The following is a 24,126-nucleotide window of genomic DNA, read 5'->3' as shown; positions in this document are numbered from 1 at the left end:
CTAGTTGACAAATTTATTCAGAGTGTGGCATAATTATCACTTTTTACATACTAAGAACATGACATAATTATCACTAAGAATATAATTTACAATTATATTGATACACTATTAATATTTTTCAATTTCATCAATGTTAATATTTGTAAATAAGGAACCTTGTTTATTTAAAATTTTAAAATATTCACTTATTAATTTCTATGGTAAGTAATAGTGTTTTATTTCAATAATTTCACCAAATAAAGACTAAAGCATTATAAACAAATAAATACTTAACAATAAAATGTGTTATGCCCTTATTTGTTAATTAATTAATATATTTGTTACATAATTGTTTTCACTCATATCATGGGGTGTGTCATAATCTAATGTTGTATTTGAAAGTTTGATTGAGTTTGTGTCATCCATCATCTCATTTGTTAAAATTACAAGGAAAATATTATTTTATAAAGTAATAAATAGTATTTTGTGAATACTTTTGTCTTTTTATATTTTTATATAAACTTTAAAAAACTACATACATATATGAAATTTGAACCCTTCTCACTATTTTATTTTATTTAATGAAGGAAGATGTACACCACGCCTAAAAGAATAGGACAAATCTCTCTCAAGCATGGCAGTTAGACTAGAAGGAACAACATGGAGGATTCTGAGATGATAAACGTTTCTGCAACCGTCTTAGCTAGATGATCTGCTACCATATTAGGCTTTTTCCAAACAAAACAAAAAACTAGTTGTCAAGCCTTCCCTTCATTTTGTCGATAGCTCGTACTAGAGAAACTGCACTGGAAACGGTCGTGGAGTCTTCAACAAGCTTAATAGCAGTCAAATTATCACTCTTCACAATAACCCTTTTAAATCCTTGGCCCTAGGCTAGATTTAATCCCTCAAAAATTGCCCACAACTCTAACTCAAGCATCGTAAAAACACTTAGAAAAACCCAATAGCCATCTTCCCAAAGAGTCATTTATAACATCACCAATAGAACCTTACCAGATGTCGTAGAAACTGCCCCATCAGTATTCATCTTCACCCATCCATCCTTTGGCCCCATATATGTCGGGTCCAAGCAACATTATGCTGGAGAACTGACTCAATACTGTCACATTTGCTACTAAAAACAAATTCATTTCTTCTTTTCCACACCAGCCAAACGAAGACACCAAAAAAACATATTCCATGGAACATCCATACAAGTAAGAAGCCTATCAACCCTCAAGTTCGCACAAATCCAATCCAGCAGGTTACTAGAGAAAAAAGTAGCATCAATACTGGCATTACTGAATCTACTCCGTGCCCGTTTGATTACATAGTAGTCCTACAGAATATGTAGCGTTGTCTCTTGGCCTGCACCACAGATCAAGCACTGTGGGTTGTCCAACATCCTCCAACAACATCTCTCAACATTTGCTAGTAATCGGTCTCGCATTGGTGTACATAAAAAATGACGTACTCTCTGAGGTAGTCTCAAACTTCATACCATTTTCCATTTAAAGTCAATAGCATCCCATCTGACCTCTATTAAGGATCTATGAGCATCCTTAACTGTGAATTGGTGATGAAAGCCCCGCTTCCAAACACATTGATCCTGTCCGTCGCCTACAGAAGGAGGCTTGATATTCCCTACATGAAAAAGCACCTTATGCAAAATACCATTATTGCAGAATATCCCAATGCAAACAAACACATTATCATTTATTGGCGCATTCCCTATATACCAATCTTTAAGGGGTCCTAAGTTCTAAACCCTCACATTAGACCAAAAACAAATTGACGAGCCTTCACTGATCGACCAGTAGAGATGGGACCATAGTGAATCCCAGATTTTTGCCAAGCAACGCTACATTTAGTTTTTAAATCAATTTTTGTAAGGTTGTTACATAAATATTTTTCACTCACATTGTAAGTGTACCATAATCTAATATTATTTTATTTGTCTGATTTGAAAAATTAAAATCTAATTGATAAAATTATTAATAGATTTTCGTTAAATTTTTGGATATATTACATTTTAGTATTTCAAATTTGTTAGCTTTGTTTTTCTAATGTTTTAATATAATAAATAATCCCCAATCAAATTTGATAAATTATGTTTTAAGAAATTATTTTAATACTAATAAATAAGTTATTTTTAATACAAATAAATAAGTCAAAAGCTTTAAAATCATTTTAAACAAAATTTCTAAGTATTTTCAGGTTGGTACGATACCCAAGCCAAAGGAATTGGTACCCACCTTGGCAGAAAGCAAGGTTTCCTTTGGGTACCAGACCCTTTGGCAAAGGAACTTATACCCACCTTGGCAATAAGCATTTTGCCACAACTCAAAATGGTTCTTTTATATCCAAGGGTACCGAACCCCCTTCGCTTTGGTCTGTTTTTTACGGGCTCAACGACTGAACCTCAATGACTAATGTATCGATATTTATGCTCCTGCAATTAAATTAAATGCTTGAATTAATGTCTCCAATGGCTCAATTTTCCCTCTAATCATTCTAAGCGGCTACAAATCAACAAGAGGATATGAATAGAGATTAAGAACACTCAAAAGTAGACAAGAAGCAAGCTTACAAAATCTATTGTGCATAATTTCAATCTTTACATTATATTTCTCATATTTCTTTCAAGTGTTGTAAAATCATTTACGTGAGCTATATTGTTGTAAACCAGCCTTTGAGAGGCATTCCTTTTTTGTCAATTTATTTCTCATCTTTGTGAGGGTTTACTTAAAGTTTTGGGTAGAAAACCTTAGTTGTGGTAAGCTAAGACAGTGGAGGTAGCCAAATTGGAGTTGAACCACTATAAATTCTTGTGTCAGACTTATTACCATATTTCTTCCAAAAATTTTAAACACCAATTCACTCCCTCTTGGTGTATATCAAGCTTTACAAAGTTATTATTCAAAAATTAAAATCCAATTGATAGCATATATTCAAATTTACATAAGTTCATTTATAATAGATTTGTTCAAGGGTTGGACTGTTAGTTGAAGCCTAAAGGCATGCCTAATATTTGGGAGGGTTTGAAAAAAAATATTAGGCTCGAAAAATAAATTTGGACAAAAAATTTAGGAAAATTTAAGACATGGGTTGAGCTCAGGCTCTAGCATTCAGGACTTGGCTCAGTCTAACCCATTTACTAATTTTATAATATAATGTATTATATTATTTATATACTATGTGTTTTATATAGAAAAAAATTAAATATATAAAAAATATATAATATTATATTGTAAACATTAAAAAATATGTTAATTTTTCTAAAAGAAAATGTTCAACAATTAACATATTTATTTTGTCAAAAAAAGAGCGTAATATTAAAATCAAACATTCCAACAGAGTCAACCAATGTTACAAGTTTCATACAGTTTGATGGACTATTACAAATACAAAATAATTTTAAACCAAACTCCTCCATGAACGAATGAGTGAGATAGTTGATACCCAAACAAGCATAATATTAAAATCAATCAGTATGAGGAACAAATATTTTGACAGAGTCAACCAATATTACAAGTTTGATACAGTTTGATGGAGTGCTACAAATACAAAATAAGTTTAAATTAAACACCTACATGAACGAATGAGTAAGAAAGTTGGCACCCAAATGAGCCATAACATTTGCGCACTTGTTACCATCCCTAAATATAAAATATGTGCTCGAGTATTGTTTATTAAAAGTTGTTCATGAGTATTTTGTAGTAAAAAAATAAGGTAGATAACACATGGTTAGTAAAGGTAGAATTCTCAATCAAGCTAATCATACTTTTAACATCAGTTTCAATTTCAAGTTTGGTAATATTCAGGGATTTTGCATGTTGAACCTTAAGAGCACACAACTCAGTTTCAACATTGGTTACCTTAGGAATGAGTCGCGACAATCCTCTTATCCACATTTATCATGGTTTTTTTATCATTGTTCTCGCATCTACCATGCCTAGATTTCCCATGGAAGAGCCATCCATATTAAATTTGGACCAATCTAAAGTTGGTGGCTTCTATTGCATCTGTACACAAAGAGAGATACAATATTGTTTTGGGGTAGAGAGAGTGAAAACTGCACTCTTACCTTGGCCAACACAATATCATTCACATGATCAAGACAAGAATTATTCTTAAGTATAATGGAGTTTCTAATTAACCAAACTTATCACAAAAAAGAAACATAACACAATTTTTCAAATGAATTTATGATTATTCATCCAATCTTTAGAATAGATGTTAGCATCTAACCAATTAGACCAGTCCAAATTTCTAAAGAATTTGAAGGTTGAGGGAAGGTTAATCTCATCCCACCATTTCTCAACCATGTGACAGGCCCTAAAAGGTGGTTGATAGTCTCCTTGCAAACTTTACAAAAGGGTCAAACACTTTGATTTTGGAGCTTACTCATAATTAAAAAAGATCGAGTAGGAATGGATTTATGAGTGCACTCCGAAAGGAAGAAAATGACATTAGGAGGAATTTTTTAAGTTCCAAAGAGCCTTCCAAACACCAGCCTTAATATCTTGATTGTAGTTATTTCTAATGATTAGATCATAAGAACTAACAAGACTAAAGCACCCATTTTCAGTAAAAGCTCATATGAAGGTGTCTATACTCTCTATGGTAATGGCAATAGGAATACTAAAAAGAGCATTGATAATGTCTCGAGTCAAAGGCAAAGAAAATGAAGTAGAACCCATTCTCCCTGAATTATTTCTAAAAACCTCGAAATCCAAGCTCTCTTCATCACAATTTAAAAGACCTTCAATAAGGTTCCTAATCAAGCCTAAACCCGACCAATTATTGGTTTAAAAATCGATGTCACTCCCATTATAGAATTTCTATTCAATACCCTTATCGATAAGGTAACTCACTTTCCTAAGAGATCTCCAAACCGTGGATGCGTATCTCTCTCTTTTTTTTTAGGTTTCTTACAATTAATAATTTCAATAGAATTTGAGCCCACAATTTCTCTCTTTTAGTCATAATTCTCCAACCCAACTTAATAAGGAGATTTGGTTATGTGCCTTAGAGACCTTGATTCCTAGTCTTCCCATACTCTTGGGATTAGTGACTCGTATTCAACTTAACATGGTGGAGTTTCCTTTTATTCTAATTCTCACCCCAAACAAAAATTTGATCAATCCTATCAAGTTCATTATAGATACTCGCAGGGATTAAGTTACATTGCATAAAATAGGTGAGGATAGTTGAGGTAGTTGCTTGGATAAGGTTTACATGCGTGGCAAGAGAAATGAGGTTGGCCTTCCAATTACTGAGCTTAGAGTAAACCTTTTTAACGGCGAAACTACAATCTTGTTTGGACACTCTCTTACTATGAATAAGAAAACCAAGTATCTACCTAGACCTTCTATCTCTTGGATATTGAGCTCTTGAAGGACCAAGTTCCTATGAAACGTCCTAATACTAGGAGAGAAAAATACTTTTGATTTAGTGGAACTAATCTTTTGACTAGATTCATGATAGAAATTAGTTAACACTTGTTTTATGGTGTTAATGTTTTCTATGTCAAACTTTGTTAGTACAAATCTCCGGTGAGGAAAATCTCAAACACACAAACGAAACTCAAACAAAAAAAGAAGAAATAAGGCAAGGCTCCAAGGCGTGTATCAAGCCACTATCTTTAAGGTTATATTTTCCCTCACCTATCTTCGATGTGCAAATGAGTTCCAAGCAAATTAACCTCGAGGATACAATGAAGCCAATGACTATTTGCATTTTGTACTGACGAGAATAGTCCATTAAGCACTAAGCAACGTATAGCAAGAAACTCAATTTCTACAAAGAATTTTTGCAGTAACTCTTTATAGAACAATCTAATAATATTAGAAAATGAAGAAGAATAGAAAGAACCTTTAAAACTTGTTGGTGTAATTTCCAAATGAACCCCTATTCCTATTTATAGGAATTTTCATGTCTCTTCATAGAAATATCTTTCAATAGGTGTCTTTATGAATAAATAAATAATAATTATTCATTTAATTTTATAACTATTCAAATAGTATTGTTTGAATAGTTATAATTCTTTAAAAGTCAAATGATATAACTTTTGACCAATGATCAAAAGATTTATCTTTTGATTAATTACACTCATTCATTTATAGTTCTTGGAATACTATAAATATTTGAAAATGTTCCAACAATCTCCCCCTATTTTCAAAATATTTAGATTTTGATATTCTTGGAAATCAATTTGCATAAATGAAGGTGTCTTACGATTGAACCTTTATTTAGTGAAAATATGTTAAAATTAATCGAAATTGCATGGTAGACTAAGGTTTGAACCAACTATTCCATTTGATTAATCGAACACATCTCACACAATAATTTCAACATCGGTCAACGCATAGTATCTAGGGGCACTATTATGGCCATGTGTCTGTGTCCTCTTTCCATGAGTGTTGTCAGAGCCAAGCCTTTGAGCTCCTAGAAGCGGCCACATTTCCACTCACATAGGTAGATCCTATCAAAAGTGTTCCCGTAATTATAACACTCTAACATATTTATGTTATGGGTTCATTAAGAGTATATTACTCATCCTTCCCTTATCATTACGGGTACCTAACACTTTAATCTTAGAATGAATTTATTTATAGTGCTAACAGTCACATACTAATGATGTACTTTGTCTCATTGAACTTAAGACTTGACGTTATACCAAGCTTTGAGTCGAGTTTCCATCATGGGTGACTCTAATTAATGGGCTTGAGTCCTATCCCTTTTGAGGTCATTTTTACTGCATTTCTAGCAAGACTTTTTGTCAAAGGATCCGCCAAATTTTCACTTGACCTCACAAAATTAATAGTGATCACTCTATCAGAGATTAATTGTCATACATAGCTATGTCTTAATCCAATTTGTTTGGACTTTCCATTATATACTTGGCTATATGCCTTTGCTAGAGTAGCCTCACTATCACAAACGGATAAAAATAGATGAAATTGGCTTAGGCCATAAAGGTACATCATAAAGCAAATTTCTTAACCATTCTGCTTCTTTAAATGTAACGACTAATGCAATAAATTCTGCTGCCATAGTGGAATCAGTAATACACGTTTGTTTCTTGGAACCCCAAGAAATGACTCCTCCACCAAGAATGAAGATTCATCCACTAGTAGATGAATGATCTTCCAAACTTGTAACCAACTAGCATCCGAATACCCTTCTAAAACTGGAGGATATCCATTATAACACATTGCATAATTAATAGTTTTCTTTAAGTACCTAAGTACTCTATTCAAAGCTTACCAATGCAAACTACTTGGATTACTTGTGTACCTACTCAATTTCCCAATAGCATATGCAATATCTGGTCTTGTACAAGCCATTATGTACGTAAGACAACCAATTAGACTTGTATATTTCAACTGATCAATTTTCCTACTAGCATTAGATACTAATTTTATTTGAGGATCCATGGGTGTAGATGCTTGTATACAGTTGAAAAGACCAAACTTTTTAAGCACCTTTTCAATGTAATGTGATTGTGATAAAGTTATAGTGCTTTCATCTTAGGTTATTTTAATTCTAAGAATAGCATCTGTTATACCCATATCCTTCATAGCAAAATTGCTTGACAAGAATTTCTTTGTGTTTTTTATTTGTTCCAAATCCGTGCAAAAAATGAGCATGTCATCTACATATAAGCAAATTATGACACCTTTTTTATTTTCAAATTTGCTATATTATATGCACTTATCAAATTCATTTATTTTACAGCCATTAGCTAAAACAACTTTGTCAAACTTTTTGTGCCATTGTTTTGGTGCTTGTTTAAGTCCATATAAAGATTTAACAAGCTTACATACCTTATGCTCCTGTCCTGGAACAACAAATCTTTCTGGTTGTTCCATGTACACTTCCTCTTGTAATTTACCATTTAAAAATGCAGTTTTAACATCCATTTGGTGAACAACCAAATTATATATAGAGGTAAGTGATATTACGAGTCTAATTGTAGCAATTCTTGCTACTGAAGCATAGGTATCAAAGTAATCAATACCTTGTTTTTGTGTAAAACTTTTGGCTACCAACCTTGCTTTAAATTTATCAATGGTTCCATCGACCTTCATTTTGTTTTTGAAGACCCATTTACAACCTATTGGTTTGGAATCCAGTGGAAGATCAACTAAGATCCAATTTTGATTTCCCATTATTGAATCCATCTCATCATTTATTGCCTCTTTCCAAAAAGCAAAGTCTTGAGATTTCATTGCCTCTTCAAATGTAATAGGATCAGATTCCATATTATAACAATAAGGTATTTTATTGCATATACTTTCACATTTTCCTTTTACAAGAAACATAATGAAATCTGGTCCAAAATCTTTAACCTCTTTAATCCTTTTACTTCTTCTTAATTCTTGACAAGATTCATCATTATTATCAATTTATTCCAATGGAATCTCATTCTTATTTGAAGAATGAATCAATTGTTGTGCTGTAATTGTCTTGAAATAGAATTAAATCTATTTTCATAAGAAATAGCATCTCTTGATTCAATAGCAGTATTAATTGAAATTGAATCATTTGGTTCAATTACCATGAACCTATATGCCTTGCTATTATGTGCATATCCTATAAATATGCATTCAATTCCTCTTTCACCTAACTTTTTATGTTTAGGTGTTGGAACTTTGACAATAGCTCTACAACCCCAAAACTTTAAATAATTAAGGTTTGGTTTCCTTTTCTTCCATTGTTCATAGCGGGTTATTTTAGTTTCCTTATTAGGAACTCTATTCAATATATGACAAATTGTTAGAACAGCTTCTCCCCAAAAACCTTATCCAAGACTTGAATATGATAACATTGAATTTACCATTTCAGTCAAGACTTTATTTTTCCTTCCAACTACACCGTTTTGTTGTGGTGTGTAAGGGGCTGAAACTTGATGGACAATTTCAATGGATTCAAAATAACTTGGATTATAGTATTCTCCACCTCTATCCGATCTTAAGCACTTGATAAATGATTCACACTAAAGTTCAACTTCAGATTTATAAACTTTAAATTTATCAAGTGCTTCATCTTTTGAATGCAATAAATATACATAACAATATTTAGAACAATCATTAATAAAAGTAACAAAATATTTCTTTCCACCTAATATAGGAGTATTATGCATGTCACATAAATCACTATCTATCAAATCAAACAATTTTGTTTTCCTTTTAACCTTAGGGAAATGGTTTCTTATAATTTTAGTCAACATACATGTATTGCATTTTTCAATATTATTATTAAAAGCAGAATTAAATCTAAATTATACATGTCATTCAATTTTCTATAATTCAAATAACCTAATCTATAATGCCATAAACAAAAGATTCAACCATATAAGCGAAATAATATTTTTATTCTTATTAATAATATTGAGTTTGAACATACTCTTATACATATACCCTTTCCCTACAAAAATTCCTCCTTTAGACAAAATAAACTTATTTGCCTCAAAAACAAGTTTGAAACCAAACTTATTCAACAGACTTCCAGACACTAAATTATTCCTAACTTTTGGTACATAATATACATCATTTAAATTTAAAACCTTTCCAGAAGTGAATTGTAGTTCAGACCCTTTGCCTTTGACTGTTGCGGTGGAAGAATTTCCCATGTACAAGCCATTGTCATTTTCACATTGTGTGAACTTTGTGAACATGCTTTTGTCTTTGCATACATGTTTGGTTGCTCCAGTATTAATCCACCATGTATTATCATCTCGTGCCATATTAATTTCAAATATCATTGTAACGAACTTTTCGTTATTATCAGCCTTAGAAGATGGTTTCTTCTTTAAACATTGACATTCATTCTTGAAATGTCCCGACTTACCACAATGATAGCATGATCCCTTTTGTTTCATTTTGAACTTAGGTGCTCTATTAGTCTGTTTGAACTTTCTCTTAAATGGTTTTGTAATCTGCACTTCCTCCGTAACATACACTTTGGCATTTTTAAAATTTTAGATTCTGATCTTGCTTTCAATATTCTTCTTCAATACGAAGATGATTTGCCAAAGCCTCAAGAGATATTTCATTTTTCTTATGTTTTATACTTCTTTTAAAGGCTTTCTAAGATGAAGGAAGTTTGTCTATTATGGAGGATACAACAATCATTTCATCCATTTTCATATCATATTGCTTAAATTGATTCAACATCTTTTCAATATCATAGAATTGTTCCATAACAGAACAACCATCAACCATTTGATAATTATTGAAATGACTAACAAGAAATTTCTTACTTGTAACATCTTCGGTCATGTATCTTGTCTCCAATTTGTCCCATAATTCTTTAGCAGTGACCTCATTTTGATAGGTGTCAAACAAATCATCAAATAAACCATTCAATATGTGGCCCATTCACATGCAATCAGCATTGTCCCATTTTTTCCTTTCTCGGGTTACAACAACAGATTCGTTTTCATTCTCTTTAGGTCTTAGAGTATCCAATACATAAGCAATCTTCAAAGTTGATAATAAAAAGTGCATCTTTTTCTGCCATCGTCAGAAATTGCCACCATCAAACCGATCAAGTTTGACAAAGTCAGAAGCCAACTCCCTCAGTGTTCCACTTTCATGTGTTGTGGTAGTCATCATGAAATATAACCTTAAAATTGTTAGTACAATTTTTCGGTGAGGAAAATCTCAAACACATGAACAGAAATCGAATAGAAAAAGAAGAAATAGGACAAGGCTCCAAGGCGTGTATCAAGCCACTATCTTTAAGGTTATATTGCCCCCACCTATCTTCAGTGTGCAAATAAGTTCCAAGCAAATTAACCTCGATGATACAATGAAGCCAATGATTATTTACGTTTTGCACAAACGAGAATAGTCCACTAAGCACTAAGCAATGTATAGCAAGAAACTTAGTTTTTACAAAGAATTTTTACAGTAACTCTTTATAGAACAATCAAATATTATTAGAAAATGAGGAAGCATAGAAAGAACTTTTAGAACTTGTTGGTGTGATTTCCAAATGAAACTAGGAATTTTCATGTCTCTTCATAGAGACATCTTTCAATAGGTGTCTTTATGAATAAATAAATAATAATTATTCATTTAATTTTATAACTATTCAAATAGTATTGTTTGAATAGTTATAATTCTTTTTCAAAAATCAAATGATATAACTTTTGACCAATGATCAAAAGATTTATCTTTTGATTAATTACACCCATTCATTTATAGTTATTAGAATAATATAAATATTTGAAAATGTTCCAACAAACTTCACAAACAAGGCCATGCCATCCAAGAATAGAAGGTGTAATAGGTTAGGCCCTCTCGTAGAGATTTTGATCAGGTTTCAAATTTTCCTTCATGTGCATTCTCGATACTAAGGGTAAGGCATGCAAATAAAAATGTAAGGCAAAGGGTAACCTTGTTGGATCCTTTTAGAAGGCTTAAAGCTCTCAAGATATTGTCTATTAACTAGACCTAACAATATAAAGGTCAAGATGAAGTCCATAATAAGTGAAATACACTTATAGTATGGTTATCAATCATCAACAAACCTCTTATTCCTTTCCAAGGTTTCTAGAGGATATTGGAATTGTAATACTCATAGGCAACTTTAGTGGACAAAATCAAGGCTGCAACGGAGTTGGAATAGGCTTGTGAGGCTCGAAAGTTAGGAGTCTATTTTTGTAAGGTTAAGAAATGATCCTAACAAACCAATAACCTTCTTTTAAGACATAATCATAGTAAATAACACACATGAATTTAATAAAAAATAAATCTTGCCCTAGATCAATGATTTTATAAGCTCCTTTTAACTTCCACAGAGCTTGGAGTCTTATTTTGAGAAATAAAAAAAGCCCATAGCCTTGCCAAACACTTTAACAATGAGAGTGTGCTCCCATTTCTTTCTAATTTTATGCATATCCTCTTTTGAAATAAGCATATGCAGTTCACTCTCTTGTTCCATTGCAAAGCTTTCTTCGATTTCCTCATCTTCTGACTCCACGTCCATGATGTCATCCTCCAGTGCTAGTTCATCTCAGAATGAGACTGATGATTTGATCAAGGTGTCTTTGTAGAACTCCAATTTGGACAAATAGGCCTCTTTCTTTATTGAAATCGGTTCCTTGCTTCTTTTTTTTAGTTTAAGTTCTTCATTAACTCTATGTTTGGATTGTATAAAAACAAGGGAAAGCAATATCATTTTCATTGTTTGGATAATTTTTTATATTTAAGCAAGTAAAAGTAAGGGGAGTTGAATATCCTTTACTTTCCCTTAAATTACCTCAATTTAGGGAAAAAGTTGAGGAAAGGAAAGTGATGTTTCCTTTAAAATGCAAAATGTCATTGTTATCCTATTAGCTTTGTAGGTAAGTTTTTTTATAAAAAGGATATAATGAAAAAATATATTATAAGTAGTAGTATATTGTCACTCAAAGGTGAGACCTACCCAGGGAACGTAATTTAGAATCTTGAGGAACCTTAGGAGGAGTATAAGCTTATTAAGGTAGTAGTTGTATTTATTTAGGAATATTTAGTTATGCAAAATTTCACACAAAAAATAGGCATAATTGCAAAAAAAAAGACCTCAACCTTTTGGGGGCTTTTGGATATATGCTCGTAACTTTTTTTGTTTCTGATTTTGGCCTTCACCGTAATGGATTTTTCAGACATCAACCCAGTTGAAATAGTAATCATCAGCTGACTGTTAGTCACCAGCTGGTCAAAAATATTGGTCTATGTAGTGTGCCAGTTAGCTGATGATGTGGCAGACATTCAAATAATAATGCTGACGTGGAAAAAAATTAAACAAATTTAATAAACATAAACAAAAAACCCTAAATCCCCTAAATCATCTCAAACCCTTAAATTTGAAACTCTCCCCAAATTCTAAAATCTCCAACTCGTCAAATTCCCCAAATCGTGAAATCCTCAAATCCATAACATCTAAAATCTCCGCTGAATCCCTAAAATCTTCAGTAAACTCATTTTTGAATCATTGATTGAGGGATTTTTCTACATCCTTAATCCTTTAGAACCAAATTGTGAAATCCCTAATCTTTCTAGAAATTTTTATTTTTCTTCCTTGTCATTTGAAATCATGGATTCACATAGTTCGAATAGTCAGTCTAGAGGTTGGGTAACACATGGTTCAAAAAAAAATCATTATACGCAAATATTGTTACTTCATCGCGGATGGAGTATGTCTACGATGGACCAACAGTAAAATGTCACTCAATAAGTTAGCTCCAAGAGACACTTCATAGAGCGATTTAAATCTGGGGAGGAGATTTTATATTTGTTCAGATTTTCGGGTAAGTGAAGATTTTTTATTTGCAAATTGAGCTTAAGCTCAATTTTGATGATTTCATAAATCTCATAATTAACTTTGTTTTCAATTTGGATTATTTCAATTTGGATGAATTGGGGTTTGTTCGTAGGACGGTGGTTATAATTTCTTCGTACGATGGAAAAATGTGTGACCGTGCGACTGAGTTACTGTGTCAATTGCGTGACAGTGAACGAAATCTTTTGAAGGATAATTTAGCACTTAGAAGGAATGTTATGGATTTGGTTGCATTTGATGGTAACCATAATGGTGGCAGTAGTGTTGTTGAAATTGAGGTTGCAAAAGGTAGATTAGTTTGTGGTGCTGAAGGAGAAGTAACATTAAGGAAGAAAATGTTGACCATGAAGTAAAAAAATAAAGTTATTAAGAAAGAGAAGTCAATGTATAAGATATTATTTTTTTACTCTATGTTATATATTGTATGCATCACCATAGGTTTCTTTGGTAAAAGGCATATGTAGCTAGCAGTTGCAAATGTTGATTAAATGTAAAATGATCCAACATATGTTTGCTTATGTTTGGAACTAATGACCAATTTTGGTTTTTTTTTATATAACTTAACATTATGCTTGGAAGTAATGACCAATATTTATTGTTTATGCTTAATTTAATTTAGCTTAGTAAATAATGCAGTGACAATAAACATAAGACTGAAAGGACTAATTTGATCATTTAAGCATATGATTTCCCTATTGCAATTTGGATAAATGTACTTTAAAAAACATATGATTATCCTATACACCATTCACGCTATACCAGCCAAAAACCAGAATGTGAGTGAGCTATACATGAACTACAAAAAAAAAAAAAACCAAAATAACATTCAACATTGGTGTATTCCAATACTAGAATGTTGTAGGGTCAAAATGTGACTACCATCTTGTGTTCCAAAACCAGAATCTTATAGGCTCAAAATATTGTAGGCAGAATACCTTACACTGTCCTTTTTGGATTATGAGCTATCGCGAAATGGTCCTGCGAAACAGAAAATAGATACAAGATAAATGTTGTAGGCCAAGCTAGTTTTGGCACGTATAACCAGCATATAAGATGTAAATAGATAAATGAAATTATGGCACCCTGGATAAAATTATTTGCTTGACAAAGGAACTTTGCAGACAGAAAATTGTTGCAATAAGAGACTTATGTTGTATGACCTATTTGTAGAAGGTTATATGCACAGTCATGAAATGAATTATGGCATGCTTTGGCATACAACATAAAGAAAAAGATAGCATCCCCAGTTCCAGAGAAACTACAATAGATATATATAATGAAGTTGTATTTTTTCCATATAAGATTGTACAAGTTCAATGGCAAGTTATTACTGTGAATCACAAGACAAACAACAGAAGTCATTCAAAACAAAATAACGATGATTTACTCATGTTCTTGCAACTGGTGTTGAAGAAGTTTGTCCACTACCATCTTGGCATGAAGTTGTCGTCATTCTCCTTATGGTTCTACCGGACTACAAGATCATTTTATATTAATATTAAAACAATATACAATGTTTGATCAATAGTAAAAGAAAGTAACTCACATAAAATGTTCACTTTCCCTTAAATTTATTTGAGGTAGTTGACCTTTTAATAGGAGATTTCCCCTTTTGTTTGGGTAGTTGTGCATCTTGCTGCAAAAATGTGGACCATAATCATTGGTTAGACAATAAAATAAAAAATTTACTCAATACATATAACTGAAGAACAACACTGTACCTGTTTCGAATTTGTGCAAGACTACTTGTTATGGCCACGTTGGTCACATTGAGTACATGTTATGAGTAGACCTTTCCTACTCAAGTGGCCAAGCTTTAAATTTTTTGGTTCATCTTTGGCCATCCTCCTATTTTTTGGGGGCCTCCTAGACATCTTCCTTTCAATAGAAGATAGCACAGGCTCAATACCATTTTTTCCCCAATCATGTGGCCCATTTATGGGCTGCATTGGAAAAGAGTAAGCTTTCTTGTAGGTACCAATGTGATAACATTCATGCAGATATTCATCTAATTGAAACCCTGAATGATACACGACAGCACATGCATGGGAACATGGAATCCCACTAATCTGCCAACTTCTACAACTACATATCCTTTAATTTAGGTCCACTGTATATTGATAACTTCCTTTCCTCAACTCACATCCATCTTTACCATTCCATATTAGTTGCCATCTACATGGTCCTTTTTGTTGGTATGTAACTTAGCTTTCACCAATGGACCTTAATTTTGATTCCATCTATTATATAACTTCCTTTTTTGTACTATTCTAGTCATCATCTTGGTCCTAATATCCTCAAGCATTCTGATAATGCTTTTGAACCTAGCTTCAACAATGCTTGAATTGAATGCTTCACACAAATTGTTGTAAACTATATCTGATTTACAAGTAGTCCCCAAAAATGCCATAGTCCACATCTTGGGAGACTTTTCATTAAATTATCGTAAGCATCCTTATCTTTCTTTTCCAGTGCTGAACATAGATCATCCCACTCCCTCTCAGTCGTGTACTTCACAATCTACTAGAAATCACACTTATAAGATTTCCTTAACTTCTTCCCTGACCAATTTGTAAACACGTGCCTCGCACAATTCCTATGCTCCACCCTTGGCAGTATGTCAAAAATTGCAATCTCAAGGCCCTAACTCAAAATAATAAACCTGATATATTGTTAGAAAATTTTAGTTAAATACAAATACCAAAATAAAAAAAATATCAAGCTTAAATTTTCATATTCACTAGCCTTTTGTTGGTCACTGATAATTATGTACCCATACCCATCTTCCAAGTCCAAATCAGTTGATAGGAGACTGAGAAACCAGGCCCATAAATCAGTGCACTCCACTTCAATCACAGCCCATGCAATAGGGAACATCTGGTTGTTTGCGTCCCTTCCAACAACTGTGAGAAATTCACTCTTAAATGGGCCTTTTAGGTAGTAACCATCTAACCCAATAAGTGGCCTACACCCAGCTTTCCAACCTCTCTTTAGTGCATCAAAGCACACATAATACCTCTTAAAATGAGGAAGGGAGTCTGCTATCACCCTTTGAACAACTATTTTTATTATGCTTCATGGCATCTTTGACCTTAACTCATGAGCATAGTCTCATAGTAGGCCAAATTCCTCCTTATGATCCCCAACCATTTTCTCTTTCACTATTTTCTTCACTCTATAACAATAGTCAATGGTCACATTTACATGCATCCCAGAAGCACATATTCTTTAAATTTCCCTCAGCTTCATCGTAGGGTGATCCTTGATAGTTGCTTCAAAATATTGGGCAATCATAGCAACAGTCACCATTTTGTTCTTAAAACTAACCGAACAATGGTGCTTATCCTGAAACATCTTTATTTGCAAGCATTTCACAACAGGATTGTAGCTAGCCCTAATTCTTCATGGGCAGTTAGGGGAAGCAATGCATCTCACAACAACCCTTTTTTGTTCATTCTTAATAAACTTCAGTTGTCTTCTACATTCTTTGGAGTACTTTCGAATTGCACTCTTAAACTGTTTGTCATCCTTAAACAACATTTCCAAGCTAAATTTTAACTTATCGCTATATAAGGGAAACTTGCTCCTCTTTCTCTCACCATCTTCATGTTCTTTATCTTTATCGGACCCAACCAAGCTTCCATGTTCATCTGAGTCCCATACCTCAGTCTCATTCCCATCCTCCTCTTCTCCACTATTAGCAACAGCAACATTATCCACTCCATCTAATGTTGCAAAATCACCAGCATATTCATCAACAACATTATCCACTTCATCTGATGTTACAAAATCACCAACATATTCATCAACAACAATTTCACTATCATTATCCTTTCCAATAGTAGACCCTAAACTAATCTACCCATCATTTTCCACACCACCATACTCATCTACCTCAATACCAGTAGCAAACACACCCTCCCCATCAGCTTGTACCCCTTCTACATCACCCTCCCCAACAAATTCTACCATTTTCAGATCACTTTCACCATTAGATTCTACCCATTCATCATCACCCTCCTCATCAACTTCTACCTCTTCAACATCACCCCCCAACAGTCAACAAAAACATTTCGTCTACAATTATAGAGTTATCAACCTCATGTTCAACATATAGGTCAATCTCCTTAAACTTGACCCAAAAGTCTAACATAGCTATGGTAGAAGTGTCATCATAAATCACCCTTAGATTATTTTGTAACCCTACTGTACTAGGCTCATGAAAATATATTAACAAGACAGTGTTAAGCCCTAACCCAATTTTCACTATTTTACATAATTCAAAATAATATATTGTGTCTGGGTCCTCTTTAAGCCTAATCACTTCCCCACCTACATATCTAACATAGGGGTCCTTTACAAAGTGCCCACCCACGTGCAAAATAATATAATATTCCTCATCTGATGACATCTGCAAAGCATAAACAAACAATTTTCTAAGCAAAAAAAATTAAAAAAAATAAAACTCACTACCTACATCGGGACCACTTCTTTGAATACAATACAAAACAGTAACACATGTCTACAATTTTAACATATTTTTGCTTGAGTAACAGAAATCAACAACATCGGGACCACTGTCATGTCACAAATTGACAGAACAAACCCTACATTGTGGCACTGAAATTGCAATAATAAATCGCAAATAACCAACAAACGAAACCAGAAATGGAATTTATTTTCCAAACAAACCAAATAAGAAAGCACTTACCTTTTGATTTTGGGTTACGGAAACTGCTCACGATTGTTGAAGCTTTTTTGTTCCTAAAAGTTTTAGGGATTCAACAATTTGGTTTATAAAATTTTTAGGGATTTCAAGAATATTTCAAAATGCTAGCTATTTAGAGATTTCAATATTTAGGGATTTCAAGATTTTAGGGATTCAACGAATATTTTAGATGTTATGAATTTGGGAATTTCACGATTTGGAGAATTTGACGAGTTGGGGATTTTAGGATTTGAGAAAAAAGTTTTGAATTTGGGGGTTTAAGATTATTTGGGGGATTTAGGGTTTTTTTTGTTTTAAGTTTATTAAATTTTTTAAATTTTTTGCCACATCAGTGTTATTATTTAAATGTCTGCCATATCATTAGTCAACTGGAATGCCACATAGACCAATTTTTTTGACCGACTATTGACTAATAGTCAGCTGACGGTTACCGTTTCAACTGGGTTGATGTTTAAAAAATTTGTTACGTTGAGAGCTGAAATTAAAAAAAAAAAATTGTTAGGAACATATATCCAAAAGCCACCAAAGGTTGAGGGCTTTTTTATTTTTGGCAATTATGCCAAAAAAAATAATTTCCTGAACTTTTTACGGTTTAACCAAAAGTAGTGAAAAATCTTTCACTTTCCTTTCCTTCATTAATTTTAACCATCCAAACAAAATAATCATATATAATTTCTTTTCCCTTCATTTCATTCCTTTCCTTCACAATTATTTACCCAAATATTCATTTTCAAAGATTTGCTCCTATTAAAGCATATTACACAACATTGAAATTGGAAAGAAAATTATTGAATTGAACCAATCCCTAATGTGATCAGTGAAAACACAGAAATTTAAGAATTAGGACAGCTACAAGTATCTATGATTTCATAAAAGTTAAAGTATCGATTTCTCTAAATAAAACGATTCTAGCCATTACGTCTTTTAATTATACAATTTGTAAACCCTTTCTATCACACTTTCTAACTTTGCTTCTAATAAAACAGTGAAAGTAGAACAATTCCAAGGAAATTTAGGTGAATTATGATGGTTGAGCAGCAAAAGATATTGCATAGTTTACAAATACTTTTTAAAAAAATAAATTTTGACTTGATTCATTTTAAAATGATTTGAAAAAGTTAAAAGAGATTTTATAAAATTAAAAGACCAGGAAAATAACTTGTGTTATTCACGCTTATTTATACACATAATTTATGTATAAAAGACAAAACTTGGGCCATCAAGATTAGATATGTCATGATGAAATGGCAAAAGATGCAGCACAGAAGGTAGGATAATCTTCTTTATTCACTGTCATTCGTTTTATGCCCATTCAAAAACCATTTTATGCTAAACAAATTTAAGAGAAGAAAAGACATTATCTGCAACATGAACCGGGTAAAAGGCATTTATGTCCAAAACGGTGGAAGAAAAATGAAGGCCAGATGGGGTTTATCAGAAAAGTATGAACTTTAAGCTACCATAGTATTCATAGATATAATAACAAAGATTTTAATTAGAACATACTATGCTATGGTATACTGGTATGGTGAGAAATGAGGCATGACAACCTGAAGATGAGCTAAACACAAGGTTGGCTTTGCTCATTGCTTAAATTAGCACTGGTCAGACCATTACAGTTGAGCTATAATATTTCACCAATACTGCAATTTTCTCTTTGTTCATGCCTTCTCCAAGTGTTTCTGTCACGAGTTCTTTATACATATGACACAGACCGGATATTCAAGGTATGCTGATATTTCCTAGGTATGCAACCGAAGCTTCAATAGGATTTTTTAGTATTATACATGGAGGTTGTCAATCTATTCACGCTTATCCTCTTCAAGATCATCTCCGATTGCCTGCCTTTCCAGCTTCATTGCCATGTCCCCACTGTTTCCGGTCAATGCAATACCCTCCTCATCGGAGTCCTCACCCATCCCCTCCATGTATGCATATCTACAAGTCCACACCACATTAATGGCCAAAAACTCATCCTTAGATTTTTTTGTACTCTAAATAAAAGTATAAAATAAACATCTCATCGCATATCAACCAGCAAAATATACTAGACCTACAGTAAGATCAAGTACTAATACAAAGCTGTCATAGTAAGCAGACATCAAAGGATTAAATCATAATTCATACTTCAGCTAGCTATTTAACTGAAAAGTGAAACTTCGTATCTGTTCCAGATACAGGGAACTTATATATTGTCACCATTAATGATCGAACTCAAAAAATAAAGATTTTCTGGAGCAAGATATTTGTTAGGTAAATGCAAGGGTTAACTATCAAGCACTGAAATGCAAAAACTGCCTGTAGCAAATATAAAAGTACCTCGTTGGGTTACGTGAAGGAGCCCAGAGAACACATATGACCACCAAGAGACAGTACGCAAGCATATTCCAGAAAGCTGGGATGATCCATGCAATTTGCCAAAACTCACTCAGTGGATCAGTTGCATTGAAGTATAGCTGCGCCAATAGAAAATCAAAGTTTTAATTATTCTTGTTTATTCTTTAGTTTGCTTTACTGTTCTGAACTCTTTTGGATGTTCATGAGTTGGCTGAGAAAAGGAGTTGGTGGGGGGAGGGGGAGCGGGCTTGTAAGTGGTGATAAAAGTATGCACAAATATGATGAAAAGAGAAAATTACACAATATCAAACTTCACGAAGCTGGTGTTGACACACAGAATCATGAATTTATCAGCATGCCTGAGAACTCTGAAGAAGAAATCTCAAGTACCACAATTAGCAAACAAGAAGTCTTTTTTCACTCCCATGCCTCTAGAACTTTATTTTTTGCTTCATTTGGAACACATCTTGCAGGAAAGTCATTTCCACAAAAAGAGCTTGCCAATTGCCATCTTCCTTTCCCATGGAATGCATAGGAGGTGACTAAGTAGAGCCAAGAGTTGATGTAGATATTACAATTAGTTGCATCAATAATGGTAAACATCCAATTATAAGTGGGTGCCTATTATTTCCATTTGCCGATGTTTTAGCAGATATGACTAAGCAGGTTGATTCTGAAAGATTTTTAGATTAAGTAGGATCTAGATGTGGAGCATAATTTCAATATAAGTAAGAATGAGAGTGGCGGTGGAGTATTGAAGTTAGAATAGAAAATCACGGAAGTCCTAAAACTGATTGTTTTTAGTACCTTACTTCAACAATCCGTAAGGAAAGCTTTGTTAACTATAGCATTTGAGCAGGCAGGATGAACAAGAAAACTGATGAATTTGTCCTTTTTCCCAGACTTAAAAGTACCAACTAACTAGGTTGAACTTTGAAGCAAAATCTCTAGGAAGGCCCTAAGACAAGCTATGCTTTTACAGAGTGGGATGTTGGCAAGTTAGAAGACATGCCCGCAAAATAAGTCTAGCAAAGAGGAGGGATGACTCCCTAAAAATAACACAAGGACAGTTATGGTTGGTGGTATGAAATCTTGGGCAGTTAAAGAGTCCACAGAAGATTCGTAAGATAGATCAGTCAGCGTGTCAGGAGTGATGGATAAATAACAGAATATATATTTTTAAGATGGTAGATGTGGCAATGATTGAAAATAAATTGAGAGAAAAGTGACCTAGAAGGTTTAACCTCTGCAGTGTAAAGATAGAGATGCTTTGGCACATAAAAGTGATTTGATTCAACTAGGAATATTAGAAGAGAGAGGCAGAATGAAGATTACATTGTTCAAATCAAAGAGAAGGATTTGGCTTGTTTAAATCTTTAAAAAAAACTAACCCTTAATTGTGCCATAATGGATGTATAGAATAAATATCCCATCTCAACTAGGTTGTAGTATTACCTCAAAGCCGATCCAAGCAATAGAAAGCAACACAGACACGGCAAGTGCATTAGTGAACTTGCGGTATAACTCCAATTTTGCCAAGTTTCTTCTCATCTACACCCAAGAAATAGAAGAAATGGAAATAAATCGACCATTTTAAAAGTTGTTGCAATTTAGATAAGAGTACAGCTGGTATGAATAACTTAAAGTTTCAGAAAATTGACTTATTTATACAGAGCCTACTGCCGCCAGGAAATTTTTAGTAACTAAACACCCCACAAATACAGTAGCAAGGCTTAGTGAATTTTGATTTCTGATAGAGCTTCATGCCGCAGATACATATATTGCCTAGTCATGTCTATCAGTTTCTACATCTATCGCTATTAATCCCAAATAAGTACTAATAGTTTTAAGTGAAACGAGTCTTACCTGAAGTTTCTCCAAAGTTTTTGACAGTGATGAGAAAATCCATAGAATAAAACAAGCATCCAAAAACGCAACAGGTAGTACCAAAACTAACTTTGCTTTCCCAGAAAAGTCATTAATGTTCCCCAAGTGTTCTACTAGCTCAAGTGCCTCTGTCGCAATAAAATATATCAGACCAAGCAGAACTACTTTGGATGTTAAGCCACCAAGTGTTGGCCTCACTACACCAAAGCCCATGGAAACCACCAAAAGAAGAAGGCGAGCTAAAGTTTTCTTAACAGAGCCAAATGTGACTGCCCACAATGTAATACCCATTGGTCTGGTCCCAGTTGAATTGAAATTAGAATATTCGAAGTACCAGACAGCCATCTCACACATTCCAAGAGCAATAACAAGGGTGATATGGTAGTGTAAATGGATGATATCCTTCCAGAACTGAACGAACCTTAGAAACCAGGCAAGGCCAAGCACAAGGTAAGCCAAAGACATGAGACCATAAAATGTCATCAACGGAGCCATCTTCCCAGGTAAATAACCATTGGGGTTCTTCCACACGGTCCTTCCTTTAATAAGAGTACCCTTGAGTTGGGGATCGCAGAACATAAAATAAAGGTAGTACATCCCGGTGCTGTTTATCTCAACTGTTTCAACATCCATTTTAGCTTCTTCATTGTCTCCTTGGAAAAAGGTCTTAATCCGTTTAGGCCACCCAAGGTTGTTCGGGTTATGTTGGATGATAACCTCACCTTGGTTGCAGGACCCTTGGTCCGCAAGTTGTTTGTTGCAGCAAATGGCATCGGATTTTAAAGAAGACCCTCCAATCCTTGCTCTATCTTTAACTTCGAGTATGATTGCTTCCACTAATCCCGTGTTCTGCTGCATCTGATGATGGCTCTTTGCAGTCTCTTTCGGTCTCACAAAGGTGACCGGATCAAAACTGAAAATATTCCAACAGGTACAGTAACATCAACATTCAATAGCAATCACTACCAAATTGTGACTGACACTATGTATCTACCAAATTAAGCACATGGCCAATCAAATTGTTAACTAAAAAGTAGCTAGGGTTTCGAAATGGAAGGGGCATCATCATACTATCGCGTGAAAATGATGATGATGATTCTCAATGTGAATCGAAGTCCAAAAAAATCAAAACCAACAGTAGAACTAGAAAGTGTAAAAATAATTCTTCAAATGAAAGGAAAGGCAAAAGCAAAAGCAAAGATCAAATGAAGGAAGAGTAAATATAAATAAAAAAAGTACCTGATGATGGACTTCCCCTTGAAAGATGGTTTGGTTTCAGAAGAAGCATCAGTGGTGGGTTCATGGATCTTAGAAGCATAGAGACCTTCACTGCCTCCATGGAAAAAGAAAGCATCGGATTTTGGGCTAAAAGCTTCCATTCTATACTCATGAATGGAAGCATTAACATTTGAGAAGCAAAGAAACAAACCAACACAAACAACAAACATGGGAATCTTAATCCTTCCCCTTCGAAACTGTCTCTGCTTCATATCTTGCAGCATTTCTTTTTTTGGTTGAGGGCGGGGATCGTCTGTTTTTTGTTGTTGTTGTTAGAGGTATCTGGCGTTGTGTTCTGGAAATTGGTAAAGAAAGAGAGAGAGACACCAGCAACACAAAAATGAGTCCTAACCGATGCAAAAGCAGTGAAGAAGCATTGACAGCGACTCAGCATCTTCTTTTTTGTTACGTTACTATTTTTTATTCATCGGCCCAACACTAATACTGGGTTCCTGATAATGATGAAGATATTTCTCAGTTCGGACATCCATCATCCCCTCTGGCCCTTTCTCAGTTGGGCTTCGGGAATTATAACATTTTTCTAGTTCTTCAAAGCCCCTCTAGGACACATTTCTATT

At 33.7% G+C, this 24,126-nt stretch overlaps 1 protein-coding gene across 2 annotated transcripts; it reads right to left on the bottom strand.

The window, feature by feature from the left end:
- Positions 1-19,476: 19,476 nt before the first annotated feature.
- On the bottom strand, positions 19,477-23,916 carry LOC105777323 (uncharacterized). Of its 2 annotated transcripts, XR_001128251.2 has the most exons (6): positions 23,510-23,916; positions 22,250-23,183; positions 21,839-21,934; positions 20,683-20,925; positions 20,366-20,502; positions 19,972-19,984 (listed from the first exon to the last, which is right to left on the bottom strand). XR_001128251.2 is itself a non-coding variant. In XM_012600534.2 (5 exons), the coding sequence occupies exons 1-5, from the start codon at positions 23,770-23,772 to the stop codon at positions 19,849-19,851; spliced, it is 1,566 nt and encodes a 521-aa protein (XP_012455988.1). In that variant the 5' UTR covers positions 23,773-23,909; the 3' UTR covers positions 19,477-19,848. The 2 variants fall into 2 exon arrangements, 1 of the variants encoding a protein (XP_012455988.1); XM_012600534.2 differs by lacking the exon at positions 20,683-20,925 and having other exon boundaries at positions 19,477-19,984; positions 23,510-23,909.
- Between the last annotated feature and the right edge of the window lie 210 nt (positions 23,917-24,126).

This window comes from Gossypium raimondii, chromosome 10 (assembly GCF_025698545.1).
Source record: "Gossypium raimondii isolate GPD5lz chromosome 10, ASM2569854v1, whole genome shotgun sequence".
NCBI lineage: Eukaryota > Viridiplantae > Streptophyta > Magnoliopsida > Malvales > Malvaceae > Gossypium > Gossypium raimondii.
Note: the sequence above shows the minus strand (reverse complement) of the source record. Positions and strands in the feature narration are given on the sequence as shown.